The sequence below is a fragment of the Crotalus tigris genome, unplaced genomic scaffold (genome assembly GCF_016545835.1).
Source record: "Crotalus tigris isolate CLP2741 ecotype Arizona unplaced genomic scaffold, ASM1654583v1 scf7180000018081.1164505, whole genome shotgun sequence".
Lineage (NCBI taxonomy): Eukaryota > Metazoa > Chordata > Lepidosauria > Squamata > Viperidae > Crotalus > Crotalus tigris.
In genome coordinates this window covers 869,903-892,045 of record NW_024096813.1, presented here as the reverse complement: position 1 = coordinate 892,045, position 22,143 = coordinate 869,903, and the positions used below count along the sequence as shown (strand labels likewise).

The following is a 22,143-nucleotide window of genomic DNA, read 5'->3' as shown; positions in this document are numbered from 1 at the left end:
AATCAACAGTGCTTCCTAGATTCAGTTTGTGTTTGTGCCACACAATGCCACAAGAAATGGGGTGTTGATTACTTTTTTCTTATGCCCCATGCAGGCAATGCTATCCTCAACCTTCCAATCATCAAACAGTAATGTTTACACTCTCAGAATTTTCTACTCTGAATTAATTTGATCTTTCTTAGAAAGTGTGAGTGAAAGTGTTAAACAGGAGATACTTCTTATCAACTCCTGCAATAATTGTCACTTTGCAATATAGCTGCATTTTTGTATTTTCAGCAGTCCCATTAAAGAAACAGTCCAGAATGTTTGGCTTTCACATTTTAATGACATAAAACTATTTCCAGATTTACTTAAAAGCCGCAGAACACCTATCATAATTCAAAATATCACAAGTTTATTTAGAAGCAAGTTTCATTCAGTGGAACTGTGGAAGCAAGTATACACAAGACTATAGGTTCAATCTTAAAGGGTTATGAGGATTCACAGGTTAATTCATATAAAAGGAAACAATTTTTGAAAAACCCATCACTACTTCCTGCTCTAAGTTACACTGCTTGAATGAAACCTTATCCAGGTATTGGATTAGATCAGCCCTCTCTATTCTAGGCATCCTCCAGGAGCACAGTCTTCAGTTTCTAAGATTTACAACAATGGTCTTACTGCTGGGAATTCTGGGAGGTCCTATGACGGAGAAAGTTAGATCAACTGTCTACAACATAGTATCATCCATGAATTTGGGCCACAACTGCAAAAATACAACAAAAGAAAAAATAAGGATAATATATCATTTTAACAGTAAATGATAACAATTCTATATACAGTTCTCCAGTGCAATTATTCAAGTACCTATATATTTTTTTATATATAAATATTTTATTAATTTTCTAATTTTACACTCATAAGTACTTAATAAGCAACGTGTTGTCTGGGTCTATTAGTAATTCAGTGGTACATATTCACTTTCTCAGTCTAGTTCCAATACTACACCATCCAGTGCTTCCTTGACCCTCTCTTCTTCCGGTGGTATGCATTTTTCCATACTGGGCAAATACAATTCTTGTTACTTTTAATGCACATACAATTAAATATATACATCTTCATCACATTTTTCTGGTATTATACATAATATCAATGGTATCAGTTTATAATATCTTTTCTAGCCAAAACATATCTCAATTGCATTTGCATTTAAAATCCATTTGTTCAATCAATATCCTACTTTCCCCACTTTTTAAAATTTCCTATCAATGTTCAAAGTATCTCTATCGCTTATAATTTTCTCATAATAAATTATATTTGGATAACCAAAAGCTTCCATTATTGAAACCCTTTTAGAATTTTCATATTTCCCATCTCATAACAAAATATAATATTCTAGTTACAAATCCTATCCTTCTAATTATAATACTTTTATTTCTAACAGTTATCTATTTTCTTAACCATATTCAAACATCTGTTTAATAGTATAATATCCCATCTAATAGGTCAACGCTATTTTCTTCAGTCTTCCTCTAGCTTTCTTCCTTTGCCAAATAATTTTCAAAGTCAATACATTTGATTCATGAAGTAATGCTTCCTCTGTTTTTGTATATATTGTTTTGAATGAGGAAGAGAATTTGATTGAAGTGTTTTTGGAAGAACGCTCAACCTATTTATATTCATTAAACAGCCTCCATCCTTCTCCTTCAGTTTTTCTTTTCATTTCTTGTTTGTCAATATTCAGCATTTCTTCTAACAGCTTTATCATCCGTTCGATCAGCTCTTCTTTCTTATCCTCAAATGTGTTCTGAAATCTTGACAAGTAAAATATCTTTTCCATTTCTGGTGTTATCACTGCATCTTCTAATTTTTCATTTGTCTGTATCTGTCTGTTAATTCCTTTCTTTAGGTCTTCCATCTTTGGATCTGTTTCTTCTAATTTTCCTTCTGTTTTCTGGGTCATTAGTTCCTTCTTTGTGGTCATTGTCTGAATTTGTAAGTTTAGGTTAGAAAATTGTTCTTTTATCTCATTTGCATTATTTTTAATCTCATCCTGAAATGAAACAATTGTTTCGGATTGATTTCAACATAGAATTTCTTTCTGAGATTCATTAACATTTTCTTGTTGATATATCAAGCTGGGAGCTTTGGAAATGAGTGTAAAGATGATTTTTTTTACCATTTAAAGCTGAGTATCGAACACTCATTTTGTTTTTGTATGTAGTCTTTATAGTCCAATAGGGTCCCCAACTCAGATAAGCAGCCCGAGAGATTTTTTTTTCCTTTTCCCAGCTGCAGTTTGCAAAAGTGAAAGTCTAACTGGAAGTCCTAGTACCTATATATTTCTAATACATTTATCTAACTATCATGTTTTAACCTATTTTGTATAAATGAGTCCCATATTTCATTATATTTGTCCATACTCGATCCATTGAGTGAAAGTAGCCATACATTTATCTTTCCAATGTTGCAATATCAGTCTTTTGGCATAGAGTAGGGGTGTCAAACTCGCAATGTCACGTGATATGTCGCAATATATCGCGACTTTTTTTCCATTGCCAGCAATGGGGTGAGTGCAGTTTTGCTATGATGCATCCGGCCTCTGGCATAGAGTATCCATTTATTTGTCAGGTTATCAAATTCTGATTTTAGATACGTAGTTCAAAAGAATAGTATCATCTGAAAAGTTTAGCTTTTGTCGTACAATTGTTTAGATAATCCAGTATTTTCTTCCAAAACTTAGTAAGTGTAAGGCATTGCAAAAATACATGTTTTAAAAAGCATTATCCTTAATACATCTCCAGCAAAATGCTGTTTTGAATTTACTTTGTGGGGTTATTTTTGGGGTGTGAGGAAACAATGTATGTGTTTTCATCTTTGTAGGACTTTTCCCCCTTTTGTCGCTATTTGAAAAACAATTAAAATATTAAAATCATGATCTTGAATGTTTGTGGGTGTTACTTTAAGGTAAAAGTAGCATTTGTCTTGGCCTCAGCTCCTAGTAAATTCATGGACATGCCCATATACTTTTCTTGACAATGATATGCATGTCAATGATATGATATTGACAATGATATGCATTGCTTTCTTGTGGGATGTTTTTTTCAGCTTTTCAGTCTTCACCTGCAATCTTGATAGTCACCTATCTAAGTACTTTCCAGGCTCAATCTCACTTTGGTAGAAGTCTAACAGATCTGGGAACACAGATGAGGTAGCATAAGAGAGGAAACAGTGGTGTTATAGAAGAGATTCTTGGGTGCAGGAGAAGGGAAAGTATAAAAAAGATACTCAGAATAATCCCTCAATTACAATAGGTATGATATTGTATCAGGGAGTCTACAGATATATTAAAGGCAGAAGCAACAATATATTAAGCCAGGGGTCCCCAACCCCCGGTCCGTGGCCCAGTACTGGGCCACACCATGCCAACAATCGGTCTGCACAAACAAGCAAAGCCCCATCCACGAGATGTAGGCAGCACACAAAACGACGCACCCTCCGGTCTGTGGAAAAACTCTCTCCACGGAACTGGTCCCTGGTGCCAAAAGGTTGGGGACCTCTGTATTAAGCACATGCATCCTACATCTAGAATATCAGTAAAACAACATCAATTAAGCAAGATGCACCATCCTTAAAACCAAACATTTTGACCTGCCCTTTGATTATGTATTCCTTTAAACCAGTGCTTCTCAAATAGTGGGGCGCGCCCCCCAGGGGGGGCGCGAGGCTCCGTAAAGGGGGCTCGTTTGACCTCGGCAAATACTGTCATATTGGATTTCTAGATCGGATCATCCGACTCACTCGCAGGCGGCGTCCCACACGGCATTGGTTGCCTAGCAACTCTAGAGCTGAAGAGAGGGAGCAGCGCGGCGCGAACACTGAAGATTGTCCCAGCGCAGCCCCAGTAGCAGCCCGACGCGGAGGACAACATGACCGCCAACGCACGTGACACATGCAAAGGACCCGATTGGATAGACATGATGCTCTATCCTGATTGGCCAAACCCGCCCGTGTGACTTTTAGACCCGGAAATCGGTCCTCTGTACAGAAAATTTTTTTTTAACAGGGATGAGAAGACAGGCGGAGAGAGAAGGAGAGAAGGAGATAAAAGAAAGTCTTCCGAAGGCTAAGACGAGGAAATATGACGAGGCGTATGTTTTTTTTTTAATATTGTGCTCCTTTAAATCTTTTCTGCTACAGTTAATAAAGCTATTCTTTGTTGTAAATTGATCCACATTTCTTTCTTTTTTTATTCTTATACCTTAATAAGGATACAGTGTTATGCAGAGGTGTATTTATAACAATTTTATAGACAAATGATACTATTTACAGTCGCGCGGGGGGCGCAAAATGTTTTCTTCTTCCTAGGGGGGCATGACAGAAAATAATTGAGAAGCACTGCTTTAAACTAAGAGCTGAGGTGGCGCAGCAGTTAGAGTGCAGTACTGCAGGCCACTTTAGCTGACTGTGTTCAGCAGGTCAGCGGTTCAAATCTCACCGGCTCAAGGTTGACTCAGCCTTCCATCCTTCCGGGGTAGGTAAAATGAGGACCCAGATTGTTGGGGGCAATGTAAAAATATATATATACATTGCTTACTGGTATACACCGCTTAGAAAGTGCTTGCACTTAAAGAGGTATATAAGTCTCATAAATAAATAAATAAGGAACTTGAAAAATAGATGGCTTTATACAAAGCAACCTCCTTGTCTTCTTTTTGACACCCATGTGTCCGTTTATTCCTGATATCCCATTTTTCTCTCCTCACTACCCCAAATATAGTTTTTCTGCTTTGTCAAAAGTGAATTGAAAAGGAGCTTAGAAAATCAGGGCCCAGATCAAGCTTGCCCATCCCTTCTAATATTTGAATGATATTTGCAAGGCCCTTCCAATCATTAAATAAAATAAAGTATTGCAAACTTATGTCAACATCCCACTGATTAGTGATTAGTTATAATTTCTGTATATTTTTTATAATCTCTGTAATTAAATCCATTAGTACTAATCCTGCTGCCTACAGCAGCTGAGAACAAGCAGTTTCTATTGTGTGTCAACTCTTCTGGAAGATTTTGGATATTTCTCTTTATAAACCTTTTTCTTCAGCCTAATTTGCTAGCCCTTCATGGACTTAATTCACAGATCTTCTGACCAATCTGGTCACTCTCTCTGGACATGCTCCAGAGTTATTTTATGTTCTTAAAACACATGAAACTTCGATCTGCACTTGCACTAAATATTCCTTTAAATATAGGGGCCTAAAAAAAGTGAAACAAATCATCTACAAACACAATTATAGGTGTTCTACAAGAGGCTTGGGAATTAAAACTTTGAGATCACTCCAAGAACTGCTTACTGAGGACCTCTAGTGTCTTTATATATAAAGGCTTTTATAAAATTTATAGATGCCGTTAGGGTAGCTGTTTATAAACTGGTGTAAGAGAGATAGATTTCTCAAAATGCCCTTTTCTTTAGAGACACACCTTTTAAATGATCAGTAACTGAGACACTAGTGCTCTGCTAGTTAAAACAAAGGCACAGCTAACCCAAACTAATAATGTTTAAGTTGATCCAAACTAACATGAAATCTGTATACATTTATTCAGAAATAAATCCAAATGAGTTAGTTGCTCTTACACCAAAAAGTGGCCAAAGTTTTACAAATCTAAATTATTTAAATTTAGGCTTACATTGTGACTATTTTGTCTTTCACTTTTCAGTTTTTTGTAAGAAAGGAAAAAATAGTTATAATGTCTGCCCCACCCTTAGAATTTTGGTTTAGAAGCAGGACATTCCATATAGTTTTCTCTGGGAGCATCTCCAATCAGGATTAATTGGTCTGTCTGTCTGTCTGTCTGTCTATCTATCTATCTGAAACATGTTGGAATTATATCTGGGATTAGTTATAGTTTTTACAAATAAGCAAAGTTATTCTGGAAATGCTGGATGCAGGAGAATCCCACATAGCAAATCTAATCCTAATGACAAAATGCAACTCCAGAATTGCATTTTTTCCAAATCGATCTTCCATTGTGCAATTTTTGGCTTCTACCTCCTACTTGAACATACCACCCTTCCTGTTTGTCAGAAAACTATTTTGGCTCTATTTTGTTAAAATAGACAGATGGTAACTATCATGTCTTTAACTAAATACATATCTTATATCTTATTTTTGTGTGGCATTTTAACATCTACTTTAAATTATATTCTGCCACCTTTCTTTATTTTCACAGGATAACCATGTCTAATGAGCTACAGTACATGATAGAGAGCAATTAGGCCAGTCTGAAATATTAATAATGAAATATTAATATTAATCAGTGGAATGACTTGCCTCAGGAAGCTGTGGGTACTCCAGCACTGGAGGTTTTTAAGAAGAGATTAGACAATGGTATAGGGCAGTGATGGCGAACATTTTAGAGACCGAGTGCCCAAACTGCAACCCAAAACCCACTTATGTATTGTCGGGTGCTGGGGGGGCATGGCCCATTGGGTGGGGGTTGCCAATTTGGTGAGCATGGGCCATTGGGTGGGTGTGGCTGCGGTGGTAATGGCACACTTGGTGGGACTAAAAAGTTCAATCAATCAATTCCAACTTTGCGAGGTCTGTTTTTTCCCCCGTGAGAAGTTGAATTTGATTGGTGGAGGTGGAGGCCTAAAGCAAAATGGTTTTATAAAACTCAGCTGAAGGCCTAGGACTGGAGCAACGGTGCACATGTCCAAAGAGAGGGCTCTGAGTGCCACCTGTGGCACATGTGCCATAGGTTCGCCACCAAGGGTATAGGGTTTCCTGCTTGAGCAGGGCATTGTATTAGAAGACCTCCAGGGTCCTTTCCAACTGTTATTCTGTTATTTCACTGGGAAATCATATTAGCTTAATTTCTTCCATTAAGCTGCTGTTAAAGATGGAGAATATCTGCCAGAATAAAGTGTTAAGCATGCTGTTCAAATTATACAAAAAACAAGATTGATGAACACTACCGGTCTCAGAATGGGAATGGGCTGAGGGTGGCCCAAGTTCTGTTTTGTAGATTGTATAGTTTAGGTGTAGGAACAAACCAGGTATTATTTTCTAACTGATTAGTTGGCACTTAATAGAATTCATCCATTTTGGCAAGCAGATTTTGGTTGTGTTCACAAAACACGCTTAACCTGATTACTGAAATAGCTTGTATCTGAACTTACCAAATATACTGGGCTATAAGTTAAATAGTTAAAGTAATGTGAATAGAGCTGCTAAGTTTGCACTAACCAGATTAAGTATGATACATGAGTGCAACATCTGTTTTTAGCAAACAGCTGTTGCACTCATGCACCATACTTAAAAAGATTGTTCCATATTTGAGCAAAGTATTTGAGCAAAGTGTCTGGTTTAGTTCATCTCATATTCAGATTGGCAATTTGTTCCACAGTAAATTTCAAATGTATCAGAAGCCTTATTTCCAAAGCTATCTTATCTACCTCAGAGCCAGGCGGGTCTATAAACTTACACAGATGTTAAGGATTACATCTTTAAATATCAGTCATCATTTCTAGGTTTCCATCTGCGCCGTAAATCGATAGGAGCCCTTTTTCCTCCGAATGCCTGTGCTCTACGCTGGGCAATGTATGTCCGCAGCGCAAAGAAGTTCCCTCCTTGGACACTCTGCACACACTTTACAAGGAAGAGGAGGAGGAAGACAAAAGGAAGAAAGAAGAAGAAAGCTACCAGCCCGCCGTCCCGCGAGAGTTGAGGGCCCTGGCCGCTTCCACCGCTTGCGATCAATTCGCGAATTTCAAGCCGCCCCTCCGTCCTTCCCTCCCGCTTTGGACCGAAGGAAAGACCCCGGCATTAGGACTCGCCAGCGCCGGAGCTGGACCAAGAGGCGCGGGAGGAAGGAGCGCTGCGGAAATGAGAGGCCAAAGCGAGCAGCCAGGAACTCTTGAGTATTCGAGAGCCCCGAACACGACCCACCCTACACGGAGAGGATGCTCCGACTCACGTAGCGGCAGCGGAAGTAGGCAGGGCCTCAGGAAGTGGCCGGCCGAAACTGCACGTCCAGAAAAGGGAGCCCGTTCCACAAGCGTTGCACGTCTCACGTCTCTTCGAAGGGATTCCCGAAGACGTTTGCGCTGACTTGGAACACGGGGAGAGGGAAGGAGTGGAGTGGGTGGTTGTGAGCGTAGCAGCTTTTGTTGCTTTTAAAGCTTTGTTAATAGGCAATGAATCCACCGGCGTTTTTTGCAACTGAATGGTGACGGTCAGTCCAGCGGCGTTTACCCAAACGAGACAGACTACTTAGAATCTCGAGGCAAAAAATCCCACCTTTTTGATTCTACAGCACTAAGCACGCAATTATTCTGGTGTTTGTAAATGAATCCAGACACCCCGAAACAACATCTGCGATAATCACCTCTGTGCGATTTGCAAGCGATGTTGTTGTTGTGATGTTTAAAGGCCGCAGCTCACTTTTATATTCCTTTCCATCAGAGTGAGAAGCTACTAAGCCTGCGGCTTTTAGAGCACAAGTTAGAAAAAGATGGGCGAAAAATATATGAAGCGTATTTTCATCTTTCATGAGAGACGGTGTTGGTGTGAAATTATTGCAGGGATAGATTCAAAGAAATTTTCTAGGCAATCGTAATAAAACGTTTGAGTAGAAGAATCTACTCAGCATCTTGTCCTGGGCATTATACAACCAAACAGAATCAGCAAGGGACTGCCCCATTGCATCCTGGTTCAAATTTCACTTTGAAACTGATTGTACCCTACTTGCTCAGTGGTGGGAAAAATTGTTCACAAAATCCCAGTGGAAGGCTAAGATCAAGAAGGAGCTAAAGAGCATCTTTATTTAGCCAAACTGGTTTTTCCTGCTTCATCCCTGAGCAGAATCCACTTCTTGCATAATTGCACACTCATTTTAATTTTATGCCTGGCCAGATGGGCAACTCCGTCCGCCCCCAAGCCTCCATCCATCTCCCTACAGGAGATCTCGGTGGGATTTTTGACCCCAGAGTTCCCCATTTTCTGGGCTGTATTCCTTGGGTCACCCACTGTCCGCAGTGAGACTCCAAGGCTCCTTTTCTGGTCTCCCGCAAACCTGAGGTACTACACTGCAGGTACTACCCCACTCCTAACAGGTGAAGGTATCTTCCAACCTGTGGTCTGCCGTCTTATGGTTTTACATGCAAATGGCCTGTGAGGACTCTGTCCACAGAAATTAATCAGAGTACAGGGACCTTTTTCTGGAATAGGGCTCTGCTCAGTGATTCTTAGCTAGTTGCCCAGGAGTGAAACCCTTTCTTTCCTTTGCATTCACTTCCCACGTACTTTCTCCTCTCTTTCTCAAAAGATCCTGTGTTCTGGCTTTCTAGGGTCTGTTGGTTGAACAGATCCTTTTTGCAGCTAGGAAAGGAGGGGGGGCAGGATCCAGCTGTGGCAGAGAGAGATTCCACCTACACACACGTATCCACACACACATGCTCTTTCATCTCCTGGGCTTTTACAGTTAAAATTTGGAGGTACTCATCTTCTTTCCAAGCAGACTTTGAGCTAAAAAACTTAAAACTTCCTTTATTTCCCTTGCTCCAAATGGGCAGGGTCTGACAAACCCATCCACAGACACAAGGGATCTGCTGCCAGCAAGATGAAGGCTTACCCAGGCCCAGTCCATTGGTGAGGTTAGCTTGGAGATACCCATCCTGGGTGCTAAATTATTGAAAGAAAAATCTTCAGGTCCAGTCCAAAGTGGGAATAAGAAAATGGAGACTGTTTTAGGAAAGAAGGTCCAATTTATTGAGGTGCCAGAAATTTCAGCGACACAGCTTGTGTTTCTGGGGTGGCTGACAAAATGGAGCTGGGAGTGGTGAATTTTTATACCTTCTTGGGCTTTTGTGTTTGGAATTTTTCCTGTTCCTGTGGCATGAACATTGACCCAGGCCTGAGTGTGCTCTTCTGGTATTCCAGTGGTGTTGGGCTAATCCTATTATGTCCTAAAATTCATGCCTTTAGAATTTGGGTGGGGGATGTAGATTTTTAGGGGTTTTGTCTTTCTAATCTGATGAGCTCCAAGCTTCCTGGCCCCAGTCTTCCTGAATGAATCACCAAAAGTGCATTTCTAAAAGCTGGTTTCTGCTTGGGGCTATTAAGAAAAACTGGACCTGCTTTTCTGCCTTTAAGATCCTTTGGGGAAATATAATATTCTGCCTTTTTAAATCACCCAAAATAATTCCTTCTCTGGAGGGGGGGCTGGCTTCCCACAGCTGAACTCATTGTGAAAGAATGCCTAGAACAAATAATCTGACTCCATGTTACCTTTTTGTGTCCCTTGACTGAAGGCCACTAATGGAGTTTATTCCCCAATAAGATGTGGTGTCCATTATGCATATGTGCTAGAGATGCTTAAGATCACATTATATATATATTTCCTGGTTTTCAAAATCTTCATTTCATTATAATTATGAGGATAGACTTAAAACATGATTCAGTTTCTGGTACATTCCTGTTTGTTGTTTTATCAGCTCATACAAGAGTGGAAAGTTTTTACTGACCAGTTAATGATTCTGGGAATATAAAGAATACACTAGAACTCTTTTCCATCATCTTTTACCTAATCTTTCTTTAAACAGAGTTGCGGGCAAACAATTGTGCTACCATTGGATTATAGAAAAAACTATGGAGCACAATGGTGAATCCACTTGGATAGGAGTGGCTATGCCCACAGTCCTTGGTGGAACCTGACCAAGTTGTCATAAAATCCCAGAGTTCTACAGAGCATAGTCTGATAGCATTGCTCATGTAGCAGTCTTTTTCCTCACTGCATACAAGTGCTTAGTATCATTTCAGAATTTCCACTCTTCCTAAAACTGGAAATTATATAATGATTGTTCAGAAGCCCTACCCATAATAATATCAACCTCTTGGTCATCAGAAGAGACCACTATCAAGAAGTCTATATTCCTATGTTTAGAACGTTTAAAAAATATTATAAGAATAGGAGTCCCTGCAGATTGCACTCCACTAGTCATTGCCAACTATAGGGGGTGATGCTCATCTCTGTTTCCAGGCCATTGAGCCTGGAAGAATTCAAAGACATTTCTGCGGTTTTGTGGCCAATATGACATCACAGAGTGCTGTTATCTTCCCACAGATGTGGTACCCATTTATATACTCACATTTGCATGCTTTCAAACCGTTACTTTGGCAGGAGCTGAAGCGAGGATGGAAGCTCATCTCTGTCATGTGGCGCTCAGGTCTTGAACCTGAGCTGCTGGCTTTACATCTAACAAATGCAGTATCTTAACCCAGGGATCTCCAACCTGTGGACCGCAGCCCAGTACTGGGCTATGGGCTGTTGGCCACTGGGCCACCGGAATGGCTGGCTAGCGCCATTGTGCGAGTACCACCATGCGAGAGCTAGCAGATCTGTTTGTGCATGTGTGCGGGCACTAGCGGCCCATTTGTGCACATGCATGAGCGCTAGTGGCTCATTTGTGCACACACAGACACTAGTGGCCTATTTGTGCACATGCATGGGAGCTAGCGCCGTTTATGCATGTGCACAGGCGCCAGCCTGCCACCAGCACCGCCATGGCCCATTTGCGCATGCACGTGTGTGCGCACATTTCCCTGCTCTTCTCTTTCATTCTGGGCCTCCAACCTAGAAAGGTTGGGGAACTCTGTCTTAACTATTACCACTGTGCTGGCCCAACATGAGAATGGTGGGAAAAAATCAGGACAGCATTAATTTTTTGTGAGCTTTGCTAGCCCTGGTTAATTGGGAGTAAATCCCAACATGGGGCAATGAAGTTGAGTACAGGGTGGCCTTTGTTCATACCTATGCCACATGTAAAATTCTCTGCTTATAGTAAGGATATGCACATCATTCCTGATCTATTGTGGCCCAAAAGCACAAAATTTAGTTTTACCCAAGCATGTTCCTTCTATGAAACCTGAAATCTCTGATCTAGAGACTTATTTTGCAATCCCACTTTTTGTCACCCATATTCCACCATATAAGAGGTAGATACACTATAGTAACACATGTGAGTTTGATGAGTATTATTATTATTATTAGATTTATTATGATTGCCTGCTTCAAAAGACTTTCAGGCACAATTTATTTGTGCCTGCCATAGTTAAAGCTTCCCCTAGCCTTTTTCAACTTTTCTCTCTAAATTATTTATCCTTGTTTCATTTTTTCCAGCCAGTCCAGCTTGGTTCTCCTCTCAGGGAGGTTGAGAAAAACATGCACTTTGTAGGCATAGGAAATACGTTCTCGTGCCTCTCTATGAGTCAGCTTGCACGAAGCTGATGTATGTGCAAGTGAAATAATCACACAAGTTGCTTCCCCATTTATTCTGCTTCTGCTTCCTTTCTTCTGTGGTTTTGTATGTGCTGAATTTTAGACGATAAAGTTCTCAGAGCAAGAAACTATCCTCTTTTACTCGTAATATTAATTCATACTGATGAAAGAACAAAATAAAATAGATTCTTGTATTTAGAACTATTTGTATATCATTATAAATGCATTACAAATCAGAACGTTATTCCTTTGCTATAAATAAATAAATGTCAAAATATTTCACCTAGCAAACAGGAGTAATTTTTATTAAATAATAGTCTTTCTTCTTTCTCTCAAAAAATGGCTTTATCTTTTTTCCTGGCATTGTAACATTCTCTAGAACTGTGATTCTTAATCCCAGTGACTTTAAGATCTGTGGACTCCAGCTCCCAGAATTCCTCATGCTGACTGGGGAATTATGGGAGTTGGAGTTCATACATCTTAAAGTGACTGAGGTTGAGAAACACTGCTCTAAAGACAGAACTTTATCTAAGTCTCACCTACCTTGAAGCCTTTCAGAATATTGGCCTACAGCTTACTTCAGTCCCAGATAGCCATGTTGTTGCGAAGTCATGTCTGACCCATTGTGACTCCATGGCCAATGTTCTTCCAGGCCTTCCTGGCCTTCCTGTCCTCTACCAAGACAGCCATAGCTAGACTTATTTGGAAAGTTCTAAATTGGGAAAAGCTGTTTCATAAAATCTGACCCTTCAAAGTGCTTCTGAAAAACATTCAGAATTGGATAGAGCAGGGGTCCTCAACCTTAGCAACTTTAAGACTTCAACTCTCAGAATTCCTCAGCCAGCTTTGTGGAGTTGAAGTCCACAAGTCTTAAAGTTGCCAAGGTTGAGGACCCCTGAGATAGAGCAGAATTCCTGGCTGGAGAATTCTGGGAGTTGAAGTTCATACATCTGAAAGCTGCCAAGATTAAGAAACATTGGGATAGAAGTAGGTCTACTACAATAAAGTTAAACTTGTAGAGTGGGAAATTTAGGTTTTACTCCAAACTGAAGCATTGAATGATTTGCTCATGCAACAGGTCTCACAGACTGTTGTGCAGATAAAATGAAAAGAGACCCCATATGGGCTATCTTGATCTCCCAAAGAAAAGTCAAGAAAGACATTGAAAAAATAAGTGGCATTCCACATCATGGTAAGTCTCCAAAATGGGTTTCTGGAAACTTACTGTATCCAAGAATCCCTCATTCTCTCATTTGGCTGAAGATGTGGGTGCTTTGTTCGTCAAAAACCACAGATAATTTTCATACATATGGGAACTACTGATAGAACAAAAGCCCAGTGCTTTTTTTCTAAAAAAAAAAAAAAAAAGGTGCCGGAACTCACACGTCATACAACCCGCCTTGCCTACCCTACAAGGTTCCATCCAAAAAAGGTGCCGGAACTCCATTCTGGGCGTTCTATGAGAAAAAAAGCCCTGCAAAAGCCTATCAATTTTCAATGACATTATTTTAAATATAATAAATAGAAAAATAAGCAACTAAATACATACTAGGAAATCTGCTGTTTTGCTTTCCTCTCCATAAACTCATTTAGGATTGCATTTTTGAATGTTAAATTTAAAGGGAGATAAATCTGCTCCTAGTTATTTTAAAGCTGACTCAATTAAATCCATATGTGTTTTCTAATGATAAACAGACCTGCGTTCATTTTGTAAAGTTAGATTGCAATCAAAAGATACAGTAATTGAGATAGCTTTTAAAAATGGCATCTCTATTTAGAGAACTACTACAAAGAGGTTAGTGAACTTTGGGGAAAAAGAAACAGAGATTAGATTTGAGGCCATCCATATTTTCAGTTATTAAAATAATTTATTCAAACTCAATGATATATCTGTCAATTTTTTAATTATTGCATTGTACAAAGTAGATCTGAATATACATGTACTGTGTAGAGCTGACGAAGCTCTTGCAGGAAAGGGCTTACAGTTTCTATTCATCAGATAAGGAGATAAGAAGGTTACATTCAATTAAGTCCATGAAGTGCTCAGATGCAAGGCATGGCTGCTGTCAGGATCTTATGAAAAGAGAGCCTCAGGGATCAAAAACTCTAATTCCAAAATATCTTAATTGCAAATATTAGGACAGCACCAATAGCAAACATCCCATGCTTCTTAAAGAAAAAGAAGATAAGCTCTTTTGCTATATAGATGAGGTGTATGAAGATGAAACAGTATAAGAATAAAGTAAGTGGATCATGTGGTAAGAGAAAATGACGGCCACCTCCTGAAACCTGTGGAAAAAAGAAAGACGACATTCCAGTTACCTTTCGTAGCCTATCAGTCCCTGAAAATACAAAGAACAAAGGTACATTTTTGGCCTTCTTTACAAGCAGCTTTATTTCTTTCTACATTATTTCTGTTATAAAATACTTAAGTTGTCTGATTCAAATTGCCTCTTTTTTTTTTACTGCTTAACATTAAGCCGAAGAACGGAATATGGGGTTTATTCTGGTTGAAATTTACATAATTATGATTTATAACTTTAGTTTCTGTTGTTTCTTCCACAGTTCTGATAACTCAGTTCTATCTTATTCAGAAATAAATCTCATTAAATTCAGTGCAATTTATTTATTATGGTTCATCGCATAGTCAGCCAGATGTTCAGACTGGATTTGGCATTTTTCTCTACCTATCGATTCCTTTTCAAGAATCTGGGATAGGCAGTTGTAGATGCCTGAAGGTGTCACTGATACTGTCGCAGTAAAGCTGTTCTGAGTAAAGCTGCCATTTGCAATTGACTGATGGTGAATTTGTCAATGCCAATGGTGTTCAAATGGTGCTCCAGTTGTTATGGGATTGCATCCAAAGTGCCTATTACTATTGGGAGTACCTTTGCTTGCTTCTGCAATGGTGGTTCTATTTCTGTTTGCAGGTCTTTATATTTTGTGATCTTCTCTAGTTCTTTCTTCTATTCTGCTGTCTCCAGGTACTGCCACATCCACTAGCCAGCCTTTTTTAAATCTTTCTTATTGACAATTGTTAAGTCTGGGATATTATGCAGCAGGTGCCTGTCTGTTTGAATTCTAAAGTCCCAAAGCAATTTAGCTTCTTCATTTTGTATGACTTTCTCCATTTTATGGTTCCACCAATTCTTGCCTGCAGGCAAATGATGTTTTGTGATTTTCTTCAATCCTTTCTCTTATCTTCTGTTGTCTCCAGGTACTGCAAAGTCCATTATTCAGACTTTCTTTGTCTTTCTTATCAAGAATTGTTAAGTCTGGGATGTTACATGGCAGGTGTCTGCCTAAAGTCCCAGAGCACTTTAGCCACTTTGCCTTCTATTACTTTGTCTATTTTGTGGTCCCACCAGTTCTGGCTTGTAGGAAAGTGGCCTTTCTTGCATTTTTCAGCAAGGCCTCCTGCGATAAATAAATCACTTCAGGGAAATCAGGAGGATAGTAACTTCCCTTTCTTTAATGTACTTAACAGTGCAATCCTAACATAGATCCCACTCAGAATATCATTTCCAAAGATGGAGTGCAAGTCAGCTTCTCTTAGGAAGTAAGCCATGAATGTCATAATTGATTATGCCTGTGTAATATCATTTTAATATGACTTTCAAATTCAATCCTCAGAATATTTTTAGAACCAGACAAGTATTCCATAATTGTTTAATTACATTAAGAAACTGACAGTGAAAGACCTTTTAAACTAATGCATGAATAGACTAAATTCTGCAGTTGTCTTTGGGGATGATTAGTTTTGTATCTATTTGCTTGTTGGCTGTAAAGAGCAGATGAAGAATATGTTCATACCATATACAGTATGTTAGTCAGGTAACTCCATTATCTTAATGGTTCCTACATTTCTAAATTATGCTTCAGAACTGCTCAGTCATTTAATTAAGAATCTTTAATTCTGTTTTTATGTACTTCAACACGTTTACACCAATACTGTTTCATTTGATAGGGCTGAATTTGGCATTAGACAAAGTAAAGCAGATACATCCAGCACATGCTAGAAGATGGCTTTAAAATGTTGGAAGGGAAGGGTGCATTGAATAGTCTACCCAACCCCTAAGTTAGTAAGTTTCTTTCAAATGCATGAAAGGCATTGTATCATGCTTAGTACTAAAGATTTCATAGCCACATCAGCCAGTATTTTAATATGTAATAGGAAATGAAATTATCTTGCTCTTTGTCTTAAGAAATCCATATATTTCATGAATGAAGACAAATATATGTGTCTCAGGATAATGTTGCAGGATCCAGTCTGAGTCAGTCACCAGGACCAGAGGTTTGTTCTTCCAACCTTTGGACTCATGCTGAAACCCAGCCTCAGGGAACTTCTTAATCTCCAGGATATGTCTCATCCTGGAGGTTGAGAAGTTCTCTGAAGATGGGCTCCAGCATGAATCTGAAAGCTTGGAAGAACAAGCCTCTGGTCCCAGTGATCATCTCAGATTGGATCCTGAAGTCCATATCTTTATTCATTGTTGATGGATACTCTACTCAGTCAACTGAATTTGAGTTTGGATGTTTATCTTAGAGCCTTCCCTGACATTGTTAATGAATTTATAAATAATTTAAATAAAGGTCAGGCATTTTTTTACCACAGCTGCATTCATTGGGTTTAATAGAGAAGGTCAAGGGGGTAAATGATGTACCAAGCATGCCCTCTTCACTAAAATATCATGACATATTCATTTGCACCAGACACTAAGATCAAGTACGTAAGTAATTTGCCTGATGATGTCACCATGTATGTCATCATTTTTGCTTACATCATGATTTGCCATCTTGAATCCAGCCAGAAAGCAAGTTGGAAAGCTTTGCATATTTGTAATACATGACATACACTGCACACCTGAGAGCAACTTTCATGATGATTTTGTTCCAGCTATGTTTTCAGAAGGTTTTTCAGGAGCAACTCCACCAAAAACAATTGAAGAATTCTAACCAGAAAGTTGATATTTATCAGCTGCAGCCAGATCAATCTTCCCTGGGAAAGAATACAGCTATCAAGCCAGGCAAAGACAAACCTGGGTTGAGTAGCCAGGAGTATCTCTAAATTTTTCAGTGTGTGTGGAAACAGGTCTGTTTATTAACAGTGACTTTTTTCCCCCTCTTCTTGTTTGAACAATCTCAACTTGGTAGTCCACATTAAACTCTTCCTTACCCCAAGCAATGGGTTTAGAACTTTCTTGAGCTAACTTGTGTTGTTCAGTCACAAAGAGAAACTTAATATTTCCCAATTATTCTTAGCCAATGTGGTATACTTCAACACTTGCTCATTAACCAGCAGGAGACAGGTATTTTCTTAGCAATTAGAGAATGGGAATAAGTGAAAAGGTTAAATTTATTATGCAATAGGCAGCAAGAAAGGTAGGCATTTGATACAAGCAAAATGATAACTCTGTGCAAAGTGACCCAGTTGCTTGATGACATAGCAAGGTGGTATTGCTTGCCCCACTTCCCATGGGGCAGGAGTAAATCAAATGTTATGGCCAAATCTACATTGCCTGAGTTCTGTGACCTGAGTTCCTAATTGGAAAGAAAAAGTGAAATACTAGCTGTAGTATGCAATATGCCCCTAATATTTTTCCTGATTAATTCTATTTTCCTATTGCTATTCCTGCTTATTATTCAATCCAATTGCATTTTAATATCTTTAGCATTAATAATGTTCTTAACAAATGTCAGGAGATCTAGTTTTTGCAAAGTCTGGTTTGTCAATCAGTTCCACAATAGGTATGGCAGTTAACTTTGACAGTATCTCTCCAAAGATCCCTTCATCTATGGTTCCTAGATTACTAGAAGTGAGACAAGGATTGTTGAAGAAACCCATAAAAATAAATGGCAGTTTCTAAATCGAAAACAATGTGGCAATTTCCTTTTCTGTTGATCGTCTTAGAATTTCTTTTTATCTGCCAGCCTCACCTGTCCTGATGGTGACTGCAACCTCATTTCCTCCATTTTCTCCTCATGTTGTCGCTGCTTCTCCTTATCTTCGTAACGGTATCTGGTCATGGCGAGCTCCATGTCAAGGCGCATTTTCTCCAGCTGGGTTGCCAAGTTACTGACCTGCTTGGTATTTGATTGCTCCTCTTGAAGCCAGGCATCCACTTCACCCTCTCTGTTGACCAAGCCAGAGTGCAGATTGCTCAGCCCCAGCTGTGGCTTTGTCCTCATCAGCGCTTCTTCGTCTCTAATGTCCAATGGATCAGTCACATCATTAGGTGTACAAGGTGGCTCAGTCAAATCATCAGGACCTGTTGTTTGCTCAGTTGCATTGTCAGCCGCTGAAGACACATTTTCAGGGTTGTCCTCCTAGTATAACATATGGACATAGGGGATGTTTAATGGACTAGCTATATAAAGCAACATGAAAACAACACTCTGAATAATTCAAAAACAAAGCCAGTTACAGTACAGTTACTGTGATTTGGCAATTATTTTATCATAATTTAAATAATAATGACTATTTAAATTAATTTTAATTTAGTGTAAGCAAGGAAAGGAAAATCATTTTCAAAACCCTATACAGGTAGTCCTTGACTTACAATAGTTCATTTAGCGACTGTTCAAAGTTATAATGGCACTGAAAAAAGTGACTTATGACAGTTTTCCACACTTTAGGACCATTGCAGCATCCCCATGGTCACATGAATAAAATTCAGATGCTTGGCAACTGACTTGTGATGGTTGCAGTGTCCCAGGGAGTCATGTGATCAACTTTTGTGATCTTCTGACAAGCAAAGTCAACGGGGAACTGTACTGATTCATTAACAACAGTGGCAAAAAAGGTCATAAAATGGGCAAAATTCACTTAACAAATGTCTCAGCAACAGAAATTTTGGACTCAGTTGTGGTCGTAAATTGAGGACTACCTCAACTAGGTAGTTAATGATTAAAAGAAGAAAAACAATATGAAAATTGGTAGAGTTGTAACTGTAAAAAGTCTGCATTATCATGAAAATTGTTATTCCATAAATTCATATAACAATCTCAGTTTCTAAATTATGTAGTTCTTTCTAAAACAAGTTGATTTTGTTTATAAAGTTATATATCAGTTAATTTTGAACCATTTAGAGAGTTTGGGAATTTTGTGCTGTTTTTCAGTAAAGAATTATTTAAGCACATTACTATTAATTATTAATTGAATATTAATAAGTTATTTAATTTTCTCTTTTAAGCAAGCAAAAAAAATGATTCAAGAAAACGATGTCATTATATAAATTGTAGTTTATACATAACATTTGCCTATTATTTTCAAAATTTTGGCATAGCTAAAACATTGTATATAACATTTTTTTGTATTTTTTTTTAAGGGATGGGTCATTCTTAACATCAGATGTATGTTTATTAGGTACACAAGAAAGGATATTCTCAGTGGTGTAGCTCAGGTGATGAAATGTTGATCTGATCCCTTTGTTCCTCCAGGGAACATCCATTTATTTAAAGCAGGCATGTCAAACTGCCGGCCTGCGGGCCAGATGCATCATACTGAAACCACGCCCACCCGATACGTCGTGCGATGTCACGTGACGTTGCGAGTTTGGCATGCCTGATTTAAAAAGACCTATTGAGTTGATTGACCTTTCTTCACTGTTGAGTTTTTTTATTCTCTTGATGTTAAAACTGTGATTTGGGAAGCGTTCCCATCAATGTAATTAGCTGTAATGTCAGTTAAACTAGCTGTAATATGTTAATTGACCATAATAATAATAATAGTAAAGTTGGAAGGGACCTTGGAGGTCATCTAGTCCAACCCCCTGCTCAGGCAGGAAACCCTATACCATTTCAGACAAATGGCTTTCCAGTCTCTCCTTAAAAACTTCCAATATTGGAGCATTCACCGCTTCTGGAGGCAGATTGTTCCACTGGTTAATTGTTCTCACTGTCAGGAAGTTTCTCCTTAGTTCTAGGTTGCTTCTCTCCTTGATTAGTTTCCACCCGTTGCTTCTTGTCCTGCCTTCGGGCGCTTTGGAAAATAGCTTGACTCCCTCTTCTTTGTGGCAGCCCCTGAGATATTGGAACACTACTATCATGTCCCCCCTCGTCCTTCTCTTCATTAAACTAGACATACCCAATTCCAGCAGCCGTTCCTTATATGCTTTAGCCTCCAGTCCCCTAATCATCTTTGTTGCTCTTCTCTGTATGAAGAATAAGAGTGTAACCCTTTGTTCCTCCTGAAATCCCAATCTGGATTTAGGATTTTAGGCCCCATGTTTGCATTAGAAGGAAAAGCTCTCACTGTCTGTTATTCAAGAATAAGTAGAAACCTTACCATGATGAATTTAGGCAGCAGGAAGTAAGAATACAAAGGCTGGAAGATGCAACGAGCTGCCTTCAATTTCACTAGTTTTCAATTTTCCATCCTGTACATCTTTAACTGTTGTCTCTGACAATATATTCACAGGAAAGCCAAGTTTACAGATCCAACTGTCAAGCTGATGTCACAGATTCTACACTGTGATGTTTAACCTGCCTATTGTTACAATTGGCCCAGGGATCCATGGAAGAGTACTTTGTATCATAGATGATAGGCTTACCCAGTTAGTTTGGTATGATGTTAAGGTGACTGAATATTATTTTTTAATCAGGGTAATTTTAACTATAATCAAAAGTAAAAAAAACCCCTTTTTTAAAAAAAAGTCATTATGCTATCACTTTTGAATAAGATCAAAGTAATCCCATTATGTTCTTCCGTAGGTTTCTGTGGGTAAGAGGAAATCTATCAGGAAAATAATTTCATATTCCAGGTTACTTGCTATGGGCTTTTTCAATATTTCATCTAATAATGGAAAAACCTGTCCTGACAACATTTATTTTCCTGCTCCATCCCCATGACATTACCTTCATCTTGTCCCTAGTCAGTGAGAGCGACAGACCAGTTTTTAGCTATACTAGTATGAAAAGTAATATTTTCCCTCATGTTCTAATATTGTCCAGGAAGGACAGCCTCATGTATATTATAACATCTGCTAGGCTTTTTTCATCTGTTACCTTGGAAAAAAAATGATGCCATGGCTCCAAATAGAGGCCACAGAGATTAAAAAAATATCAGGAATTGGCAATTACAAGTTTTTTCTACTGACTCAGAATGTGGGAGAACATACCTTCAACTCAGGAGTGTAAAAAGATACCTTATCACTAAACTGCAAGCACTTCAGATAGAAATACAGTGAAGGAATTCACAAAACATACTAAAAATATGATTTACTGGTCTGTTAATAAGTTGCCTACATCTAGCCAGTGTGATTTGTAAGCCATAGTTTATGAGTTACCATGTTCTATGAACCCAATCAATTGTGGTTTATTCAAATTATATAGTAGGTGAATTAGGCCAGCCAATCATCAGGGATGGCTATTCACCTGAGTGCCATTAAATGAAGTACTATATATTTTCCCAATTTAACACAATCTAGAGGCATTAGACTACTTCAGTCTTCTCAGTCTTGGTCTCCAAGGTCATGAATTGTGGAAATTGCAATCTCAGCATATCTGAAGGGCTTTGAATGAGTAGATTATTTCATTGCCACCTATCATTGCAATCCCTGTAAGAGTAGTGAGAGATGCAGTAACATATTGTACATCTGAAGGCGCCAGCTTGGAGAAGGTTGAATTAAACTATGCTTGGTAGCAGAAATCAGGACATGAATTATTTTCTGCCACTGCATTAAAAGGACAGCTGTTGCAACCGAACTAGGTACACTGTGAACTTGATTCAATTTAATGTAAAATCTAGGTTCTGCATGGCTAAACTTAGCTAATCATCATAATCTCCTTCTGCCACTCTCCCTCTTCTCCCGTGCAACCTTTACAGTTATGCCATCTTATTGACTTCTTCATTTTCATCTGCAGATTAGGATATGAGGAAGAATA

The 22,143-nt window shown here is 38.7% G+C and overlaps 1 protein-coding gene across 1 annotated transcript; it reads right to left on the bottom strand.

The window, feature by feature from the left end:
- Window positions 1-14,145: 14,145 nt before the first annotated feature.
- LOC120309863 (transmembrane protein 247-like) lies at window positions 14,146-20,681 on the bottom strand. The gene is made up of 3 exons (XM_039347477.1): window positions 20,546-20,681; window positions 18,196-18,585; window positions 14,146-14,547 (listed from the first exon to the last, which is right to left on the bottom strand). Exons 1-3 carry the CDS (start codon window positions 20,546-20,548, stop codon window positions 14,365-14,367), a joined length of 576 nt encoding a protein of 191 aa, XP_039203411.1. The 5' UTR covers window positions 20,549-20,681; the 3' UTR covers window positions 14,146-14,364.
- Window positions 20,682-22,143: the final 1,462 nt, after the last annotated feature.